This window comes from Rhamphochromis sp. 'chilingali' (assembly GCF_963969265.1).
Source record: "Rhamphochromis sp. 'chilingali' genome assembly, chromosome: 2".
NCBI classification, from domain to species: Eukaryota; Metazoa; Chordata; class Actinopteri; order Cichliformes; family Cichlidae; genus Rhamphochromis; species Rhamphochromis sp. 'chilingali'.
In genome coordinates, this window is record NC_137930.1 from 29,606,053 (window position 1) to 29,629,721 (window position 23,669).

General features: G+C 41.4%; 1 protein-coding gene across 1 annotated transcript; it reads right to left on the reverse strand.

The window, feature by feature from the left end:
• Positions 1 to 53: 53 nt before the first annotated feature.
• On the reverse strand, positions 54 to 9,154 carry dusp4 (dual specificity phosphatase 4). The gene is made up of 4 exons (XM_080874915.1): positions 8,451 to 9,154; positions 7,052 to 7,179; positions 5,108 to 5,327; positions 54 to 1,667 (listed from the first exon to the last, which is right to left on the reverse strand). Exons 1-4 carry the CDS (start codon positions 8,818 to 8,820, stop codon positions 1,279 to 1,281), a joined length of 1,107 nt encoding a protein of 368 aa, XP_080731041.1. The 5' UTR covers positions 8,821 to 9,154; the 3' UTR covers positions 54 to 1,278.
• Positions 9,155 to 23,669: the final 14,515 nt, after the last annotated feature.

The window sequence follows — 23,669 nt, forward strand, 5'->3', positions numbered from 1 at the left end:
CAAGGCACAAACATCTCAAAGGACCATTTGGTGATGATGCACATTTTAGCCTGTTATATAAACAAACGACAGCTTCCCAAAATACCTCATATGAGGCGGTGTTCGCTTTATTTCAGTACTCTATAAAAAAAAATACTGAGAAGATTCGAAGCCAGTGTCTTGTGTATGTTTTGGAACATTATCAGTAGTAAAAAATTCATGACAAATGATGGTTTAAAAAAGTACAAAACCACCACGATGGCCCTTTAAATGTCTGTCGTCCAAAACTACTATGCTCTAAAATCTGCACTCTGATCTAAAAGGAGACTCCAGGAAATTTGGAAGATGTTGCCACAAAATGTCCCAAAAAGCGTGTATGTATGACACCAGTAGAGGGGTTTCCCCAGTCTTTTGACACAGACCCTGGCCTATTCATTTATTTGGCATCTTATTACATTTATTTAGCCTCTCCAGTGTTAAGATAAAGGGCGGATGAGGGGGGTGGGGGCAGACGGGAGAGGGCGAGATGAGAGAGGAGAAGGATGGAAGGAGTGGGCAATATAAAAGGATGAAAAGGAAAGGAGAGGAAGGTGTGGGGAGGGGGAGAGACAGGGAGAGGAAGAGGACGTATGAAAGACAGGAAGCTCCGGTCGGAACGCCGGCAGAGCACCTGTCACTGAAGAGGCTCCTGCTTTCTATCACCGTCTCCTCCCCTCGTTTTTTTCATCTATCTCTTTTGTCTGGCAGAAGGAGGGACACCCAAAGGGGGAAAGAGCGGGTGCTTAAAATTCTTCCTTCCTTCCTGTGTCCATCTCCTCTCCTAAAGACCTGTCGTCTCCATAGCAACAGACCCTGTCTTCATACTGAGCTTATTCAGTTGGCAGTCATGAATGTGTGTGTGTGTGGGAGAGACGTAGAGAGAGGGGCAGAAAAAGAGAGAGAAAGACAGTTTTGCTGCTGTTCATGCCTCTCTGTGTCAGGGTTGTGTGTCAGTGTGCCTCTGTCGGCGTGATTGTTTTGTTTTTTTTCTTTTCCAAGGAAGAGTTTGTATCTTTAGTAAACATCAGTCCAACACTCCATCTGAACTCAAAAGCCAGTTCATTTTTGGTTGATTTAAATAAATGTCAATGACATGAAAGGAGCATTGGCTGGTTTTTAAACTGTAAAAAGTGTTTCAGTCTTTGAGTTCTGAATCAGGCACCATGACGCTTCTCACCTCCGTGCTCTAAAGCATACTACCAGCGGCAGCCCCAGTCTGTGCTCGCTTTGTATTGAGGGAAGGCTTGGATTGTCTGTCTATCAGCAGCCGGGGGAGGTCGTGATGGGGCTGTGGTGCAGGTAAGCAGGGTTCACAACAGAAACTGGGAAGTTGAAAATGAACGGCGAGGTGGGCGTGGCTGCCGTTGAGGTGGTGGTTGTCGTGGTCTTGGGTCCGAGCAGCGGGCTTGCCGTGGCGGCGGCTTCGGCGGCGCACGAGGTGGCGAGGAGCTGCGACTCGAACTGCAGCAGTTGGCCCATGAAGCTGAAGTTGGGGGAGATGATGCTGCGGCGCCGCCGTACAAACTCGAACGCTTCGTCCAAACGTACCCGCTTTCGCTTCATCAGGTAGGCCAGGCAGATGGTGGCAGAGCGGGAGATGCCTGCTTGACAGTGCACCAGCACTCGCCCACTGGAGTCCCGTACTGAATCTGAGAAGACAGAGGAGAGCGGGTCGGCAAGGTCAGTAAAAAATAAAAGATTATTTTTTAAGTGAATACATAAAAGACTGAAATCTCTTGACAACTGTGAGAGGGATTGCCATGGAATCTGTGAAGATGTCCATAGTTTTCATAGAATGACTGTTATGGACCCAGTTAAATGTCTCAACAAGTACTGAATGAATTGGAAACATCCAGCAAACAGTTCAATGTTGACTAATCACTGGCCGGTGGACTTTTATCAACATCTATTCATGGTTGAAAAATAGTTGCAAATGGCAAGGACAATTCCCTGGATATTCTTGTAAGCTTTCTACTAAGATAAAGTATGTGTTCAACAATTATTTTTTTTACTGTCTTGAGGCTTTCTGGTCCAACTTTATTTTCTAGTGAGCTAGCCATGGCCCTGGGTTTGTGATGCTGACAAAGAGGCAGCGTTTATATTAGTCTGACACTTTAACTATGCTCAAATAAGACAGAAATTAGACAGAAACATAAGTGGCTTAAAAATTGTATTTTTTGTACAAAAAAAAAAAAATGCGGCTGTCTATTCAATATCATGTTCTAACCAGATTAGTCATTGTTTAAAAAAAATTTAATTTCTTCATTGTCACAATATGATTAATATGTCTCACTTTGTAAAGAAATATTGCTTAGACCTCTATTCTACATGGAGATAATGTCAACATCTGTTCCTCTACAAATTAGTTTTCACAGTCTTACCATTGTCAGTTTTGACCGGGGATATGATGCCAGAGTTTCAGGCATGTTTGCTGGGTAAGTTTATACAGGCCTAAATAATTAACAAGCATGTACCCTAAGATGAAGCATCAGTCTCTGAACCCTTTTTTAGTGTAAGCATGAGGTCATGTTTGATTTGTTTTTATTGAATTGGTATTTAGGAAAACTAACTAAATGTTAACAATGTTTTCAATATTTTGTAATCTGCACATGCTAGCATGCTATCACCAAGCTAGCTTAGTAGCACACTTTTTATTTTGTTTTGTTTTATTTTGTTTTGGGGGATTGCTATAAATTCAAATACCTAGATTGTTCTGTTTTTATTTTTCTCTGAGCACTAAGCTTGTGTAATTTGTTGTAGTTAATTTAAGTTTGAGCTTTCCATCTTTATATTTAGTTTACTGGCCCCAATTAGCATTCAAGAGTCAAATAACGTAGTTTTAAATAAGCTACATTTACATTTTATAACATATTAACATTATGCCATGTTTGATGTAACATAATACTTACATTGTCACTAATGTAACCATGATTTTCTATAGTAATTTTGTATTTATCTGGAAAAGTTAGTTACCAAGTTATGACCAAATACAGCACTGTCTTTATCTATAGCTAAACTTGCTTGTTTCTGTTGTAATGACACTTTTATAATTTTAAGTTGTAAGTGTTTGTGGAATCTGTAGCACTTTATTTAAGAGTGAGCTTTCCATCCTATTATTTAGGTGACTGGTTAGCAATGAGATAATGTAAATCTAATTTTACATTAAAAATAAATGAAATGTCACTAGTTCCTTCTGAATAGAATTAGCACTTTCAACATAAAGTTTATCAGCAACAATTTGATATTTTAATAATTTTTTAAAGAAAAATTGCAAAAATCAAAAGGTCTCCAATTCTCAAATACACATTTTTTCTCTCTCTCATTACTGTAAAAACAATATATTTTGGTTTTAAACAAGACAGAAGAGGAAATTATGACATGTTGTGCTTTTTTGTAAGCTGAATTATTATCAACTGATTAGAAAAAAATATTTTATTCATGATTTATAATGAAGAAAATGAAATAACTATCAGTCACCAATCATCACTTAGTACATACACTGTGAACAAAGTGTCACATGAATCTACAGTTTGTTTACAGCCACCAAGTATTTTTAAACACAGCAGATGTACAGTGAGGCTTTGCCTGTTTTCATTTCCTGTCCTCCACACTTTAACGCCTTCTCCTCGCTGCACAGTCAAACCGATAACTAACCTCAAAGTGAGAAAGCAGCGAATCACATTTTACTGACACGCACAAGTGCAAAATTTGAGTCATCAGCCTTTCTTTCACACTTCCTCCCCCAACCTATTTCTGCTTCTACTTCTTGAAGTATGTTTAGATGCATGCCATTACTCCATTAAGGAGAATAACCAGATTTAGGTAACAATTTAAGCCAAGCATTTACAGTTTCTCCTCTCCCCTAAAGCCTCAGTTAGTGTGAATAGTGGGACATCGTGTTAATTCTTGTATAATGTGTATGGCTACCTCCAGGAAGTCAGATGCACAGTATGAGAAGAAAACAGAGTGAATTTATGTAATGTGTTGTCCTGAGTTCTCACTCCACAACCTCTTGGGCACATGAGCAGAATTACACAACATCAGATGTTTACTGGCCTTTCTTTAAATGCATAGATTGCCTGATTGCTAACAACCAGCTTCCTGATCTCTCACATCAAATATCTGTAATTTTTCTCCCTCAGTTATTCACACACAGACAGACTTCAGGTAACTCCACCACAGTGCCTGTTCACTCAGTAACACTGGATGAGTCAGACTCGACTCTGGTCCCACAGCATCTAACTATGACGCATACCAGCACCTACACAAACACACGCTCACAACACAGAAATCACACACACCGTGCCTTATGCACAGCATGGATATTCCAAGGAAAAGCAAAGCTTAGACTCGCCTAGAACACACACACACACACACACACACACACACACACACACACACACACACACACACACACACACACACACACAAAATAAGATTATGGTGCAGAGAAATTACTGATGGTAATATTTCATCATTCCAAATAATCTGTCTTATCTCTCAGTGCTTCTGCAGTGTCTGCTGAGATGTATACAATTAACCTGGAAATAACAATTGGTGACAGAGTCCCATGAATAAATGTCTGAATTGTCATCATCATCATCATCATCATCGCTGGAGCTTAAAAGCTTTTCCATGACAGGTCTCTGAACAAATAAAAGCTCCTTTATGGGAAAAAATTCTCAAACTCTAGACAAGAAGTGATGTTTTAGATAAAGAGGAAAGGAGAACTGCATCAGCATGAACAGTGAAAAGCCACCATTTTCCGGATACTCGAAACTACTGAATCCACAAAGAAAGAAGGAACATCGCAGTCCAACCCACGCTGCTCGATGGAGGAGGCATACTGGTTAAAAATGCCAGCTCAGTCTACTTAAAGTAGACATGTAATATGTTGACCTGCAACTATTCTGATGTTCTATTAGTCTTTTCCTATAGCTTTAGACACATTATCAGAAAAATAATAAGTGCATTAATCAATAATGAGAACAAATCTTTAACGTGTATCAGCAAACACTGCAAAAACTCAAAATATTCACCCAAAATAAACAAAACTCTTCTCATGCATACGACACACTTACACACTGACCTATGAACTCGATAGCCTCCAGGAACCAGGAGCTGATTTCTTCCTTGTGGTTGTCCTCCACAGGGATACATTTGTACTGGTAAGCCCCCTCGAAGTGGTTGGGACAGTCAGCTGACACGTTCAGCAAGGCAGAGATCCCTATACTATCCAAAACCTCCTTCTTCGAGGCGTGAAGGGCGCTGCCAAGGTAAAGGAAGGGGAGGATCTCAACCGGGCCACCCTGGGAAAAAAGGACAACGGCAAGTTGATCATTTATTATCCATCCATCCATGCGTTTTCTTCCGCTTATTCAATTCAGGGTCGCAGGAGGGTGCTGGAGCCTATCCCAGCTGTTCTAGGGCGAGAAGCGGGGTACACCCTGGATAGGGCCATCATTTATTATTATATTTTAATAATCAGCAGTAAAGGCAAAGATTTACTGTTATGAGGCAGCTTGTAGGAACATTTCCTGACCCGAGCAGCATGTGGAGCTACACTGAAGAATTGTCCTTAGGTGAAAGCCAGTGTGCATGGCAAGACAAAGAATTCATTGTCTCGGTAAGTCGCAGAGGCCAGATACCAGATGACTTCAGTATAAGCGTGACCGCCCTTAAATATTTTGTTAATCACATTAGCCATGCTTCTCAGCTTAATATCTGTGTGAATAATGCGAAACTCATTTGATATGGGCCATTTAGTTTGTCACTTTCTCTCTTCAGCTGATTTATATTTTCACATCTGGAGACAGAGTTTACTGTTGGAGCTGAGCGTCTCATCGACTGGCTTATAATTATGAGCACAAAACCACCGTATTCAGCGTGAATATCTGTGCGTCTTTATTGTATCAGCATATGGAAAACCTTCTTTCAGAAGCTCTACTGGGGAAAAACATCCTCCGCGACAGCATTTTCACAGAATGTGATTCTGTAAGCACACGAAAAAATCGTTCAAGGAAAACAGGCAATTTCGCTGTGATTGACACTGCACTGGTGCAAGTTACATGCACGCATATCGCACATTTAATAACACGTATATTCCCAGTTTAGAGCCAGATTATGTCACTGCTCAGCCACATCTCAGAGGACATGTTAAAGTAAGAGCTGACGTGCCGTTTCCCCTTTTACTGGATCTGAAAGGTCAGCTGATCAGCAGTCTATACCGGCGCTTATTGACAAGAGCTGCGGCTGTTTGTGTCAGTGCTGCTGACGAACTCGGTAGTGACACAGCGTCAGGAAATGATCGATACTGCTAAGAGGTGTAATGTGAGGAGGGGGATGTTTGTGGTGGTGGCGAGCAGCCCGCTAAATCTATACTGCCGCTGCTGCTCGTGCAGGAAGTGGAAGCATTTCTTGAATTAAAAATGCATCTGATGGTTGAGCAGAGACAATCAGACGTTTTTCTTATAAAACACACAGAGGCTGGCTTGTCTGTGCCGCTCCCCTCGTGGGTTCCAGGGGAATTAAACCCTGACCACATGTGACTGTGAGCATTGCGTAAACTCTGCAGACTCGAACAACAGCTTACTAACCAGCAAAACAAGGCCAACCAGGTCACAGGAAGTGCTACAGAGGTGAATCAATGCCCATCTATGACATCCAGGCCAGCGTGTTATTATGCACCAAAAGACTTATAAATTGAATATCTTCTTGTTATTTAAATGTGTTCATAATTATTATTTTCTCTTGTGTTGTTTTCTGGCAGTCAGAATGGCAGCTGACTTGCCCCTGAGCAAAGCAAATAACTGTCAGGGTGCTCTGTGTCAGTGTGATACATAAAAAAGGACGTTTTCTTTTGCATGTTTTTATAAACTGAATGCTGAAACACATTAACATGCACACTACTTGCAGCACAGAGAGGACTTCCATCAGTCTGACACTGGCGGATGTTAATCATGTTATTACAGGCAGATGTTATTTTAAAGGTGAGGTGCGTTTAACACTTTTTCTGTGTCGCGTTGCATTTTACCTGGTCATTGTGCGGCGTTCCACACGACGAGCAGGCAGAGTCGATGCTCGACTGGCTGGTGAGGGACGGTAAGGACTTGGCCTTTAAACAAAACTCTGGATACTCTGTGAAAAATTTGTCATATCCCCCTATAACACACAAAAACAACAAAATACATGTCACAATCACATATGCAGTGCTTTGCTGTAGGACATTAATAAGTGGTGCAAAATAGCACGCAAAACATGCAAGAATGAGTACCACGGGAAAATATTACAGAAATACCAGCTTCCTTTTTTAGGGGTGGGGGTGGGGGGTTGTTTACTTCTCAAAACACACCACAGATGCACATATGAGGACAAAAGAAGCCTGCATTCACATCGCAGCACAATCTACAACAGGATTTCTAGTCTGCATTCAGGTAGCTTGACGCAAAGTCTATTAAACCCCTGACGGGCTGTCCTGTGTCTGCTTGCTGTGGATTTGAAAACAGTTTCATAAGTTTTGTTTTTTTCATATATCTGTAGGCAGTATGTTGCTCTCTGCACCTCAAGGATCAAATCAGATCAACTGAAATGTGTCAGATTTACAATCTGCAAGCATACATTTATGTTATTCGAGGCATCAGCATCAAGAGGATGCACAAAAAAAGAAAGAGTGAAAAAAGGAATACGCCACAGCTTGCAACAGCCTCGAGATTTTTCAGCAGTCTATATATAGGGTGTGTAAATCAACTGCTGATTTTAATATTTCGCTGCTTCCTGTGGGTGATTTACCCGAAGCGGACTCTGTGTAAAAAGATTATGTGTGTGTCCTGTAAGTCCCTCCGGTTTGATGTGGCTTCTACGCATCAGCATTACCTCATTCACTCAGCTCACAGCCATTGGTCTGTGTGTGAATGTGTGTAGATGTGAATGAGTGAGTGAGAGTGTGTGTTGTTTAAAAAAAAAAAACACCAGTGCATTTGAAGGGAGAACACACTGAGCAGGATATTTCTAGTTTATTGAATAACAAATAGTTACACACATAAAATTTTTAAATATCCAATATCTCTAAGAACTGGTGAAAAATAAAATATCTGGTGGCCTAGAGAGGATTGTAGGTTAGCCACTGGAAAATAGCAATTCATTAAAATGTGGTCATTATTATTATTAATGGATGTCAGTACATATATTCCAATTCTTATCTTATTTTACTGTTTTTTAAAAATTAATTGTTAAAAAAAATATAATTTATTGCTAAGCATAATGCCTACTGCTTACACATGTATCAGTTATTATAATTATACCCAGCCATTCATCAGTTACATTACATTTACTGCTCTAATTGAAATAATTAATGTCAGTCATTAAACTTTTTGATGTAACTGGCGCTGCTACACATCACAGGCTAGGATTAAAGAGTAAACGACATAATTTACCTTTGAGCAGATATATGCGCGTGTCGGAGGCGTCCCTGCACAGCGCGTGGAGCACCAGCGTCAAGGTGCTGTCCTCCTTCACCGTTTCCGAGTCCGGCGTCCTCTCGTCGTACAGCACTGCGGCGGAGTACATCCCGGAACGCAGGCGGACTCGGACCTCCTCGTCCCCGGCCAGGATCTGGTCCAGGCTCAGCACGGAGCCCCTCGCCCTGCGGCGGACGATGGTGTTGCAGCGGGCGTTGACGGCGCCCCGTATGTGCCCCGCGCTGAACGCGAGGAAAGAGCGGCAGTCCAGCAGCAGGCACTTGGCACTGTCCTCCTTCAGGAGCCGCTTCAGCACCGTGCAGTCCATCTCGTATAGCTCCTCCATTGGCACGTCGTTTCGGGCTGTTAGGCTGTGCTTCACGGTCGTTAAATCTCCTCTCTCGCTCTTTCTAAGCCCCCTCACGATCACCGGACCCCTCGGAACTCGGAGAAGGCGCACGGATCCTGCGGTGGATTCCCCTTGCGCTTCTCCTCTATCTGCGCATCAACACCGTCATGATCATCATCATCATCGTTGTAACCGCACTACTTCTTAAGCTCAGTCCGGTCACTTCTGTCTCTTTCTCCTCTCTGCCTCTCCGAGTATTTTCTCCACAGGACTCTTTCTCTTTTTTCCCGTTTTTATGAATGGGTGCATCGCGTCACGGCGGAGGTGACGTCAACCAACCAGCAGCCTATCGCAACGCGTCCAGTTTCCCGTGCCCTTTCCTCCTCTACCGTTCATTCATAAAAAAAACACACACACACACACACATCAATGAAACGAGAGGCCATGGGACCGAAGATTAAGCGCAGGAGAGCCTGGCTTCATACCAAGCTCATAACAAGCTCTTCTTCATAACTTAAGGATCATTTTTTAGATAAAAAATAAATAAATAGGAAATTAAAGATATTTTAAAAGTCGTGTCAAAGTAAGCAAAGCAGTGCAAATAAATGTAAGTGTTATAGAAGTAAATTTGAACTATAAATTTTTTTATATCTTACTGATATTTTACAGTTTAAACTTACAAATGATTTTTTTTTCATAATCAAATGAACCAAATAAGACTCATAATTTGTAAAGGATATCATTTGTCATCACAAATGTAGGCTACTATAAACTGTATTATATTCAGTCTACAAGTTTAAGGTCATAAAATAAATTAATCTAAATTTCAGGTTTTCGCATGTGTTGGAATTCAACTGACTGCATATGTAGCTCAGCTTAGCTCAGTTTCATATCATTCAAGGCTCAGTGTTAGAAATGCTGCTGGTGGACTGCAGGTGGGTGTGCGCTTACGTACAAGGGTCCGTGTGTGCGTGTGCACACGTCTGGGTGTGCATCTGTGTGTGTGGGTGTGTGTAATCCTACAAGCGGATGCAATTTGCATCTTCTATCGCGCAGCCTTGGCGAGCGTGCTCAGGTATTTGCATGTTGATCTCATTTCCATGGTTACGAGAGGAAAGAGAGCAGCACGGCAGCGGATGACAGGAGGAAAATGCAGACACCCTGACACAAACAGGTGGAGAGAAGACATCTGAAAGAGACAAACAAACAGACAGCAGGGAAAAATGTTTAACACTTTTATGGGTGGGCTGCTGTGGGAGAAAATAATATGTTTGAGTTCCCGTGAGTGTTTGGATCTATGTTGTGGAGGCTGTCTCTTTCATTTTCATGACTTCATGTGTTCACTATAAGTAAAATCTGATGGTAAAGTTGAACAAACCCTTGAAATATCCTTACTCCTATACTGCTTGTTAAAAAAATGAGGCTGTCTTGGTGCAGTACCATAGCAATTTGGTACTATGGCAACTTCCTCAAGAGACAGAAAGGTATAGGCAGTGATGGAGCAAAGGCTGACTTTTATCCATAAACTGATGCCCACATTTCCCACAATGCAGCTGAACATGACTCCCTTTTTTAGTACAACAGGAAGAATAGTAATGCCCGGGATTACAAAAATGATCTGTAATTGCCTCACTGGGTGATGTTGGAAAATCCCAAAACTGTGCCTTTAAAGATGGATGACAGGAAGCAAATAATTAAGACAAATGGACTTCAGGCCTCACTCATTATTTCTGTAGTGATTATATGATAGAATAAGGTCATTCTCACTCCTGGTATTTGCTGTAGTTGCTCTTTAGTATTCACCTGACAAGGGATATATCCTTGGTTTGATTCCAGGAGAAGACAGAAATCCCTTTGGGGTTGCACGAGGAAGGCCATCTGATGTAAAATTGTGACAAACGTCATTGTTTGCCAATTTTCTACCAAGGTTTTTCCTCTTTATTTGTCACCTTATCAGACTTGATACTTTACATCTGATTTGCCCATTTTATATATAAAAAGAAACCGAGAGTTGGAACACCATGTTTAGCGTATGTGGATGGACTGCAATGGGCAAACAGCAGGAAAAAAATGAATGAAAGGACTGTGACTGTGAGCCGGAGAGTTGACAGAAGGTGAGATGGAAGCCGACACAAAGAAAGGCAGGGTGGGAAGGAAAACGGAGAAGGTGAGGAAGAGGAGGAGGAGGGCGGGAGGTAGAAGAACAAAAGAAGAGGTGTCTACTTGTGCTGGACTGCAGCCTCTGGCATCCCATATAAACACAGACACACACGCACAACACCGCACATTACTATCAAGCCTAAACAATGCCTCCAACAGACGGGATGGTGCTGCTGCCGTAGCAACAAGGGAGAGGTGTGGGAAGGCGGAGACAGAAGCCAGGGGGGCTGCGAGGGGATTGGCCGGAAATCAGTTCTGTGCTGATGTCATCCTCCCTCCCTTTGCGCTCTCATGTCCACCCATTCATCCCCTCACATCACATCCCTCGCTGGCATGCCGTCATCTGTCAATACAGCAGACGGGAGAGAGACAGAAACACAAAGAGGGAGGATATCTCCCGCTTCTGTTTACTCCGTTTCCATCTCACACATCTGACTCTGCCCATTCCACGTTTAATTTTTGCTTATTCACAAGCTCTCCTTGTGAATAAGCTCAGGAGGACAACAGGGCTGTGAATGCAGCAGAGGCAACCAAAGGGTTATTTATTTACCCTTGTTTTTAATTGTGCACTAATGAAAGTAACAACAATGCAATAATAATAAATGTCAGTGTAAATTATATATTCACATACACAGCACAAGTATACTGTTGACTGATAGCAAGATTACAACAGCATATAAGAACAAGACACAAAAAAGGTCGCCTCTCACAGGCCCAGCTCCTTATGCCTGGATATCAAAGTGCCTTTGAGCAAAACACTGATTCCTTCTTTAGTGACAGTTTAGGTTCTGGAAAATTACTCATGGTCTTTCCTTGTCAATTCTGTGTGATATAATAAACTGGAATGTAGAGACCAGAAAATGAAGGAACACAGAAAAGAGTTTACATAAGAATGAAATAACTGAGTGTTTCAGAACAAACAAGTGGATAATGGCAATAAGACCTGTGACATTAAAGGAAAAAAAGAGTAGGAAAATTGTGGAATCTAAGATTTACAGAGTCTGTCTATGTGTGCAGCAAGCATTTTGTCACTGAGGAGTCAAATATCCAAATGTCAAAGGCCACTATGTATCTGTAAAATACACAAAAGCATTTGTGTTATAGTGCAGATCATTCAGAAAGTTGTTTGCAATTCTAGTCTTGTAGCAAAACGTTTTGGTGTTTAATAATTATCACCGAAATTCAAAATGATGCTTTAAGTTCACGGTTGGTTCAAGTTTTCATTTTAAGCTACCATGTACAGTGGGGCAAAAAAGTATTTAGTCAGCCACCGATTGTGCAAGTTCCCCCACTTAAAATGATGACAGAGGTCAGTAATTTGCACCAGAGGTACACTTCAACTGTGAGAGACAGAATGTGAAAAAAAAATCCATGAATTCACATGGTAGGATTTGTAAAGAATTTATTTGTAAATCAGGCGGGAAAATAAGCATTTGGTCACCTCAAACAAGGAAAATCTCTGGCTCTCACAGACCTGTAACATCTTCTGTAAGAAGCTTTTCTGTCCCCCACTCGTTACCTGTATGAATGGCACCTGTTTGAACTCATCATCTGTATAAAAGACACCTGTCCACAGCCTCAAACAGTCAGACTCCAAACTCCGCCATGGCCAAGACCAAAGAGCTTTCGAAGGACACCAGGAAAAGTATTGTAGACCTGCACCAGACTGGGAAGAGTGAATCTACAATAGGCAAGCAGCTTGGTGTGAAAAAATCAACTGTGGGAGCAATCATCAGAAAATGGAAGACATACAAGACCACTGATAATCTCCCTCGATCTGGGGCTCCACGCAAGATCTCATCCCGTGGGGTCAAAATGATCATGAGAACGGTGAGCAAAGATCCCAGAACCACACGGGGGGACCTGGTGAATGACCTGCAGAGAGCTGGGACCAAAGTAACAAAGGTCACCATCAGTAACACACTACAACGGCAGGGAATCAAATCCCGCAGTGCCAGACGTGTTCCGCTGCTGAAGCCAGTGCATGTCCAGGCCCGTCTGAAGTTTGCCAGAGAGCACATGGATGATACAGCAGAGGATTGGGAGAATGTCATGTGGTCAGATGAAACCAAAGTAGAACTTTTTGGTATAAACTCAACTCGTCGTGTTTGGAGGAAGAAGAATACTCAGTTGCATCCCAAGAACACCATACCTACTGTGAAGCATGGGGGTGGAAACATCATGCTATGGGGCTGTTTTTCTGCCAAGGGGACAGGACGACTGATCCGTGTTAAGGACAGAATGAATGGGGCCATGTATCGTGAGATTTTGAGCCAAAACCTCCTTCCATCAGTGAGAACTTTGAAGATGAAACGAGGCTGGGTCTTCCAACATGACAATGATCCAAAACACACCGCCCGGGCAACAAAGGAGTGGCTCCGTAAGAAGCATTTGAAAGTCCTGGAGTGGCCTAGCCAGTCTCCAGACCTCAACCCCATAGAAAATCTGTGGCGGGAGTTGAAAGTCCGTGTTGCTCGGCGACAGCCCCAAAACATCACTGCTCTCGAGAAGATCTGCATGGAGGAATGGGCCAAAATACCAGCTACTGTGTGTGCAAACCTGGTAAAGACCTATAGTAAACGTTTGACCTCTGTTATTGCCAACAAAGGTTATGTTACAAAGTATTGAGTTGTATTTTTGTTATTGACCAAATACTTATTTTCCACCCTGATTTACGAATAAATTCTTTACAAATCCTACCATGTGGATTCATGGATTTTTTTTTTTCACATTCTGTCTCTCACAGTTGAAGTGTACCTCTGGTGCAAATTACTGACCTCTGTCATCATTTTAGGTGGGGGAACTTGCACAATCGGTGGCTGACTAAATACTTTTTTGCCCCACTGTATATGGAGAAGCGCTCATTCTTCTGGAACCAGATAATTTGAACTTTTTTGTTAGATTAATTACTTAAACAAGTTTTTATTGCAAGCGAGGTCAGTTTATTCAATATAATGCAAACCGATAAATGCCTCCGCCCCAAGGAAGGAAATCATTCACCATTTCTCACACTGCACCAGGCAGTGCATATTTAGTCTGCACCTCTCTGTACTCCTGCACAGCCAGACCGACAAGCTAATTTCTCCCCAGAGCTGTCACCTTCCCTAATACTCCACACAACAGCCACTCCCCTCCACCATCACTGATACCTCTGCTGCACTGTCGCACCTCTTAGTCCCAAAGTTTTCAGTGAACACTGCTGTGTATCAGTTTCACAGCCTGACCACGACAATCTTACACTTCTTTTGTGTTTTACGCTGCTGTCTGCTCACACAACTGTGTCACTACCTCGTACAAGCTGTGTAGGACGTTTATCTCATAATTCATTGTTTTCTTTTCCATTTATTTTTAATCATCTTTTAATACTCCTAAGTACATCTGTTACAAACTACTTTATACAGTCAATATGTAATTATGAATAAAGTAATGAATTTCTCTTGTTTTTCCGTGTGCTGCGTTTACCGTGTGTGTGTGTGTGTGTGTGTGTGTGTGTGTGTGTGTGTGTGTGTGAATTCAACTGTGTTCATCTAATACTTTATGCTGCCCCATATGGCAACGGCAAAGTGGTGACGTAACCTCGTCTGGAGGTGTTTGTGATAGGAAAAACAAAAATGCATTCAGCTGTGAAACTGCAACATTTCACAGGATTCATTTAGCCTCAAAGAGATGTGACAATTCAGTGTTACACAACAGATATTTTCAGCTTTGTAATTGGATTGGTCGGAGTTGATCCCGGCCGGGTTCAAAACTCGCACAGAGCACAAGTCATACCTTTCAGTGAGTGTTTGCACCCAATTTTACAAATGCCAATCCCGGAAAAACCTCGGCTCCATAAGGGGAAAAAAGGGAAAAAAGATAGTCGACCTTTCAAGAACCATTATCTTTCTCATAGGAAATGCAATTTACAATTTTTCGTATCTGCTTACAAATGAAACGCTATACTAGCAGCTTATTGAAGCTCCAGTGTTCTCAAAAATGTCCAAAAACAAGCTCATTTTAGCAGGTGTGATTTTAACAAGTTGATCGCCACGGTGTAGTCTGCTAACAGGCTCAGATTGGGACATCGAATGAAATCAACTGAGCATTTAAAGTAAAATGTTGCTGGCTACATTATTACAAGTCCTTGAAGGTAAAATTGGAATTACAGCATCCAATATATGTCTGGATTTGTATGAAATATTAACTTTATTGTGTAGCTACAGGAACATTTAGAAGATTTTTTTCGTAGTTTTTTTTTCGTGAAGGCTTGGCTTAATTAAGCCACCAAAAGCTCCTGGCAAGAATCTGCTTGGTAGTCTTTGTAGACCCATGTTAAAGCACATCACACAAGTCAGAAAAGACAAAGAGCTTCTTTTAAGTGAAGTTAAATTAACTCTGAAAGAACAACAGAAACTGTTGTCTGCAGCTACTGTCTGTGATTCTTATCTCTGTTTCTTTGCCTTGTTATTTAACATCATTGTCACTGAACTTTCCAACCAATTATTATACTACCCAGTACCCCAAATAGCTAATCAGCCAATCACATGGCAGCTACTCACTACATTTAGGCATGTACACATGGTTCCGACGACCTGCTGAGGTTCAAACCAGCATCAGAGTGGGGAAGAAAGGTGATTTTGAGCGTGACATGGGTGCTGGTGCCAGACAGACTGGTCTGAATATTTCAGAAACTGCTGACCCACTGGGATTTTTCTCTTTAACAACCATCTCTATGGTTTACAGTGAATGGTCCAAAAATAGAAAATATCCAGTCAATTACCTGGACGGAAATGCTTTGTCGATACCAGAGTTCAGAGGGAAATGGCCAGACTGCTTTGAGCTGGCATAAAAGGCAACACTTACTTAAAATAACCATTCATTACAGCTAAAGTATGCAGAGGAGCGTTGAACCTTCAATGCAAGTGTCTCCTGACAGTTGAGGCTAAAACTGAGGCTATGGTTGGCACAGTTTTACCAAAATTGGATGATAGAGGAAAAAACAAGACTGCCTGATCAGATAAGTCTCAATTTCTTCTGTGACATTCAGATTGTAGGAACAGAATTTGGCATATACAACATCAAAGCAGAAATCCATCCATTCTTATATCAACAGTTCAGGCTGGTGATTTAATTGCGTGGAGGGATATTTTTTGGTGCTTTCACATTCTGACTTAAAATCCATTGAACAACCCAAGGTCAGAGGAACAGCTCTCCAGCTTCAGACATGTGACCCGAGGCTACAAATACTTGGTTTATTACAAAAGCAATCACGACTGAACAAGAGGACATCCTTAAAGAACTCAAATATCATCAAAGGAAACTCCAAGCATAAAAATGTCACAGCCTGACTGACAGTTGGTCTTTTCCAAAATGATGTTGCATATTAGCATCAGACCTTCATAACTCACTCGAGTTCACAAACTGCATGCCAAGTGCTAATGAAGTAGATTATACTTAAATTGAGCTGAAATTCATTATCCTCTCACACGTCTTCACCAACAACGATGATGCTAATGTGCATTTTGCATGTCTTACAAGACCCATTCCTCAGAAACTATCTGGGTACAGGGAGGATGCAGCGGAGTTTTAATTTGAGCAAAAATCCTGCACAAAAGCAGGATAATAGAAAGTTAACAACAAACAGAGAAGACAACGGAAAAATCTAGTGTTGAACTCCACAACAGAGAACAATCACATCCCGAGGCCTCGGCAGATTAACACCAAAGTGCGGGAACACTGTCTTACTTCTGTGCACAAGTGTGTTAAAGGGAGAGTCGAGAGTACTAACGTGTGTAAACAAGAAACGCAACAACATGCTGAAATTCGCCACTATGAGAATGCTTCTAACCAGAGTGGGAAAAACAATACGAACCTCCTACAATCAATCATCCGTTTGTGTGTCTCTAACCTCTGCCTCCAAAGCCAAAGACCAACCATGAGATCAGGGGGAAAAAAAGAAAGAAGTGTGGCCTGAGGGAGATGCTGTATCTCTGAACTCCATTTGCTTTTTGAGCTGACTGGGATTTGTCTACACACGAGTCTGTGGGAGGCTTCACACTTACAAGTGAGAAAAGCATTTCATTTGGTGCTGCATATCTAATAATGAGTCTAACGATAAAAGCAACAGCCTTTAATAAGCCGTAAAGAAAGCCTCACTTTAATATATATAGCGAGAAAAACCCCCAACAAAACATCTCTGCTGAAGAAGAAAAAAGCCTCCATCACTGAATTTACACCAGACAAAAAAAAGAACAATCACTTCTAATAAACTCCCACAAAGACAAAAGAAAACCTTATGGTGGCTGAACACAAATAAAGCTGCTGAAGCAGATGGTGTTCCTGGACATGTGCTGATCAACTGCAGCAGCACTGGTCTTAAACATCTTTACCTGGAGCTAGAGCTGCACAGCAGATGGAAAATTGAGTGAAAACAGCATAAAGTTTCTTTGTGCTTTAAGCTCAGGACGGCTTCAAATCTCAACTCACAATTCCAATAATGACATTGAAGAGCACTGAAAGTGTTCAACTGGTGTGTGATATAGAATTTCTTTCTGTATTCTGTAACCTGCAGCTCAATTACTGCAGTTTTTCCTTCACTTTCTTCTTTCATGCTATTTTTTTTTTTGGTATGTTGCCCTCATTAGTAAGGAGAAGTGTGGGGAGCAGAGGAATGAGGTGCAGTAAACATTGGGCTGGCTGGAAATAATCAAAAACTCTCTATTGATGCCTCTGCCCCCTGACCTGCTGGCCCAAGGTTTTTCCATTTAATTCGCAACTCATCCTCAGTCAAGTGAAGCTGTGAACTGCTAAAGGTCTGAACTATTGTGACGTAATATCAGTGTGTAAGAATACTTCAGCATTATCACAGTTTTATGAGCAAAGCAGCCTCTATAATTTGGCCCTAAAAACACAAGAGTGTAGACTGGTTTGGACTCTTAATCAGCAGACCACAGAGTGACCAGCTAGTGGCTAAGAACTCAATCCTCTGCTTTCCCTAATTTCAAGCAAAAGGAGCACCACAGGGAAGCGTTCTGGGTCTTCTTTCCTTCTCATACAAGGCTTAAATCTGCAGATTATGCAGCTGAGAAAGGATCAAATTGTTGGCTCCCCAAAGCCTGGGAAAGTAAAGTGCCGTTTCTCATACTTTTTTCCCTTAGTATTCACATTTAATGCTCGGTGGTAAAAGTAAACATCTTTTTTTTCTCCATTGCTTGTTTTGCTGGACACCAAACACAAAAACATTTCATAAACTGATACAGTGGGGCAAAAAAGTATTTAGTCAGCCACCGATTGTGCAAGTTCCCCCACTTAAAATGATGACAGAGGTCAGTAATTTGCACCAGAGGTACACTTCAACTGTGAGAGACAGAATGTGAAAAAAAAATCCATGAATCCACATGGTAGGATTTGTAAAGAATTTATTCGTAAATTAGGGTGGAAAATAAGTATTTGGTCACCTCAAACAAGGAAAATCTCTGGCTCTCACAGACCTGTAACGTCTTCTGTAAAAAGCTTTTCTGTCCCCCACTCGTTACCTGTATGAATGGCACCTGTTTGAACTCATCATCTGTATAAAAGACACCTGTCCACAGCCTCAAACAGTCAGACTCCAAACTCCGCCATGGCCAAGACCAAAGAGCTTTCGAAGGACACCAGGAAAAGTATTGTAGACCTGCACCAGACTGGGAAGAGTGAATCTACAATAGGCAAGCAGCTTGGTGTGAAAAAATCAACTGTGGGAGCAATCATCAGAAAATGGAAGACATACAAGACCACTGATAATCTCCCTCGATCTGGGGCTCCACGCAAGATCTCATCCCGTGGGGTCAAAATGATCATGAGAACGGTGAGCAAAGATCCCAGAACCACACGGGGGGACCTGGTGAATGACCTGCAGAGAGCTGGGACCAAAGTAACAAAGGTCACCATCAGTAACACACTACAACGGCAGGGAATCAAATCCCGCAGTGCCAGACGTGTTCCGCTGCTGAAGCCAGTGCATGTCCAGGCCCGTCTGAAGTTTGCCAGAGAGCACATGGATGATACAGCAGAGGATTGGGAGAATGTCATGTGGTCAGATGAAACCAAAGTAGAACTTTTTGGTATAAACTCAACTCGTCGTGTTTGGAGGAAGAAGAATACTCAGTTGCATCCCAAGAACACCGTACCTACTGTGAAGCATGGGGGTGGAAACATCATGCTATGGGGCTGTTTTTCTGCCAAGGGGACAGGACGACTGATCCGTGTTAAGGACAGAATGAATGGGGCCATGTATCGTGAGATTTTGAGCCAAAACCTCCTTCCATCAGTGAGAACTTTGAAGATGAAATGAGGCTGGGTCTTCCAACATGACAATGATCCAAAACACACCGCCCGGGCAACAAAGGAGTGGCTCCGTAAGAAGCATTTGAAAGTCCTGGAGTGGCCTAGCCAGTCTCCAGACCTCAACCCCATAGAAAATCTGTGGCGGGAGTTGAAAGTCCGTGTTGCTCGGCGACAGCCCCAAAACATCACTGCTCTCGAGAAGATCTGCATGGAGGAATGGGCCAAAATACCAGCTACTGTGTGTGCAAACCTGGTAAAGACCTATAGTAAACGTTTGACCTCTGTTATTGCCAACAAAGGTTATGTTACAAAGTATTGAGTTGTATTTTTGTTATTGACCAAATACTTATTTTCCACCCTGATTTACGAATAAATTCTTTACAAATCCTACCATGTGGATTCATGGATTTTTTTTTCACATTCTGTCTCTCACAGTTGAAGTGTACCTCTGGTGCAAATTACTGACCTCTGTCATCATTTTAAGTGGGGGAACTTGCACAATCGGTGGCTGACTAAATACTTTTTTGCCCCACTGTACATCCTGAGACCAAAAGTTCTTTGGTTTGGTTGTGGAGACTTGCACAGACAGACATGCAGCTAAGTGATGAAACCAACATATCTACATGTCATAGTATTCAGGGTAACTGATGAAACTCCACACTACAGGTGAAATGTTATCATATCGAGCGACCATACACAGGTGTAGAATGTAAATATCTTGGAAATCAGTTATTGTAATTGACACATATTTGAAATCCAGAAGAACTAGCACATTTTTAGCAAATTTGTGAGCAGTGTAATTAATTGCATGAATGGACAAAAAAAAAACAAAAAACGCTCTGTCTGGAAACAAAAATGACACAAAGCTTTCCAAATATCTGTGAACCTAGCATGCTAACCACTTTTATACACAATCTATGACCCTAACACAAAGCTAGCAGACAAAGAACTCTGGACCTAACATGACGGGTGCGCAACCAAGCAGCTAGAACTCAATTTACAACAACAGCAGAAATGAAAAAGGCTTGTGGGATTGTACATGTCCGCCTGTAGTCTTTCCTACACTAGAATCACTATCACCAAATTTGTTGTGACTTGCACCATGGCTTGTTTTTCTCTGACTTTGTGCCCAAACGATATTGTGCGACGTATCGAGTGATTTAAAAGTGTCGCTATTTTGAGATTACATTTTTTTATTGCATGTACATGCATGCTATGAGTAGTCAGCCATCGATGAGAGTGTGCTGAATTTCCCCATATATAGAATACAAAGTCCAAGATATGAGATAACTTAAACACCAGCATACTATAATAAAACAACACACACACACACACACACACACACACACACACACACACACACACACACACACACACACACACGTATAGCCAAATCCATGCCTCCCTTTAATCCCATAATCCAGTGGTTAAGCCTTGACTGAGTGCTGCTACGCTCTCATGAATGAGTTCGTGTTTTGTCATGTGTGACTTTGACAGAGGCAGAGAGGCAGATGTGTGTGCTTTTTTGAGAGTGAAAGTAACATGTAAGAAAAAAAATGTCCAAAAAAAAGCACGAGGAAGCAATAAAGAAAGCAAAAGAATAAAGTAAAGAGAAAGGGTGAGGGAGAGAGGTGGCATGATTTAAGCAGCGGAAGTGGGCAAGCGATGAGGTGGGGGTTGTTCCTGTTTGCAGCTGATCTATTTTTTCTCTCAGAGACATGTTGATGCTTATGCAGTGGAGATATCGCTTTTTTTTTAGCTACTAAGAAATTTAACCTTGCCAGAGGAATGCTTAAAAATGCTGATTTTTAAATCAGTCATAAAGTAGTGCCCCACCAAATAATGGCAGCAGTTTCAGAGGCCTAAAGGGGTAAATTATTTACTCCTCACAAGAGCAAATGGAAACCGTCTTGCTACGTAGGAGAATATTTCTTCTCTTTTGTAACCAGTAGTACCAACTCTGGCCTGAGTTTGTGATCAGCAATGAGTGAAGTGAGGAATTATCTCCAAATCTACATTTTAGTATTTAGAAAAGCTAAAAATGCAGTCTTGATTTTAAGGAACTGTTCTAATAAACTCATATTTTATAGGTTTGAACTATTTTAAGAAAAATAGTGAGCGTATTTTAAATTTGATGGCAGCAACAAGTCTCAAAAAAATCAAGATGGGGCAACAAAAAGTTGGAAAAGTAAGCGGTACTAAAACGAAACAGCAGGTGGAACTGGCAAAAGGTAAGTAAAATGATTGGGTATAACAATTTCACAATAATGTTTCACAATTAATAGATGCAGTAGTTTTTTTTTAAGCTTATTTAATTGCAAAGACTTTGAATATCTCATCCTCTACAGCACAAGGTTCAGAAAGTCTGGAGAAATCTTTGTGCGCAAGACAAAAAGCCAAAAATCAATACTGGACAATGGATCTCCCCGGGCCCTCAGGTGGCACTGCATTAAAACAGGCATGATTCTGTCATTGAACTCACTGCATAGACTCAGGAACACTTTCAGAAATCATTTTTTGTGATGCCGTGCCATCCACAACTGCAGGTTACAGCTCTATCATGCACAGAAGAAGGCATATGTGAACATGATCCAGAAACATCATCATCTTCTCGGGCTCATCAAAGCTCATTCAACATGAAATGAGGCAAAGTGGGAAACTGACCTATGGTCAGATGAACCAACATGGATGCCACGTTCCCCACAATGAAGAAGAGAGGGACCATCCAGCTCGTTCACAGTTTTCAGTTCAAAACACTGCATGGTATGGAGGTGCGTTAGTGCCTATGAAATTGGCATCTACATATCTAAAAGGCACATCAATGCTGGGAAGTATATACAGGTTTTAAAGCCACATATGTTCCTATCTTTTAGGCCATATTTTATTACTGCATCTATTCCAACAGCATGCGTCACAGTGGAAGAGTCCAGATGCTGAAGTTGCGTGACTGCAGTCCAGACCTTTCATCAGCTGAAAATATTCGGTAAATCATGAAATGAAAACATAACAAAGAAGACCAGAACTGTTGGAAAAGAAAACTTTTGTGAAAAGAATGTGAATAAGATGTTGGGTTTATGAGATTTACAAATGGTTGGATTCTGTTTGTATTTGCATTTTACACAGCAACCCAACTTTCTCAGGGTTGGGTTTGTATATTATAGATTTATCTGCATTTCTCTTGCTTGTCTGTCACAGACAACAAATGTTGCTTTTATACCTTCATTCTTCGTGATTGAGTTCAATGGCAAAATGCTTTGGGCTTTCGTGCCAGTGTAATGTTTGCCCAGTCCTGTTTGTGGAGACTGCATGCGTTAATGAGTAATACATCTAACAGGTCACCAGCTACTTATCCCCATTTCAATGCAACTTAGCAGGGACACACACACACACACACACACACACACACACACACACACACACACACACACACACACACACACACACACACACTCCCACCAGTTTCCTTATTTGTTTTTTTTCTTGCCCACTTCCTTCTTAGCCTTAAGCACAAACAGCCTGACTTCTCCCATGAATGAGCCTCAGTTTGTGGAAACTATTTGTGCAATTTTCAGTTTTATCCTAAAGGCTGTTACTTTTAATTGAATGCAAACCCCCCCAAACAATAAATACGATAACCACAGAAAATATAATAGAAGTAAAATTGTAGTTTTCAAAAGATTCATATAGAAATTGAACCCTTTTTGTAAAGTATCTTTGGACAGAGACTAGCTTTGTTTAGCTGCTGAGCACACTATCTCTGGTCATTGCTCCAGATTCACTGACAAGATGAGAAAGTGGTGACAAACAACTAAATGTTTTTTTCTTTTTTTCTAAGACGCTAAATAAATTAACCTCTGTGAGGAGCACTATGAATACCTACAATCCACATTACAGTGTGAATCAGCTTGGTTTCCCCTTTGCCTCTATCTCTTTCTCTCTCTGTCTTTCTCACACACACACACACACACACAGAAAAACTCACTCGTCATTCAAATATCACTGCATATTTTGAATAGTCAAAGCAGCACAGGATGAAACAGTGAGATATATTCAAAGCTATTCACATTGTGTATGACTACAGCATTCAAACTACGTTTTTTAAATTACCGCATTAAGACAAATATTGTTTCAGTTGATGTGAACACGATTACGATCGTGGCCAAGATGAAGCTATTGCTCTTTTGTGGTACCTTCCTGTCATAAATACTGTCTCACAGCCTGGGCATGAGTCCAGAATGCTTTAATATTTGGCATTTGGCATAATATAAACAGTCTAGTGCGGAGGGGTGTACAGACAGTTGGACTGCCAAAGAGCAATGACGATAGGCAGTCATCATGTAGTGGAAGATATTAAACAGTGCCCACCAGAGTTTTGCATCACT

Excerpts from the sequence above, each read along its gene's own strand:
- dusp4 (XM_080874915.1), bottom strand. The coding sequence starts at position 8,820 with ATGGAGGAGCTATACGAGATGGACTGCACGGTGCTGAAGCGGCTCCTG. Across the intron at positions 7,180-8,450 it reads GCGCATATATCTGCTCAAAG|GGGGATATGACAAATTTTTC; the intron begins GTAAATTATGTC and ends TGTGTGTTATAG. Across the intron at positions 5,328-7,051 it reads GAACGCCGCACAATGACCAG|GGTGGCCCGGTTGAGATCCT; the intron begins GTAAAATGCAAC and ends CTTTTTTCCCAG.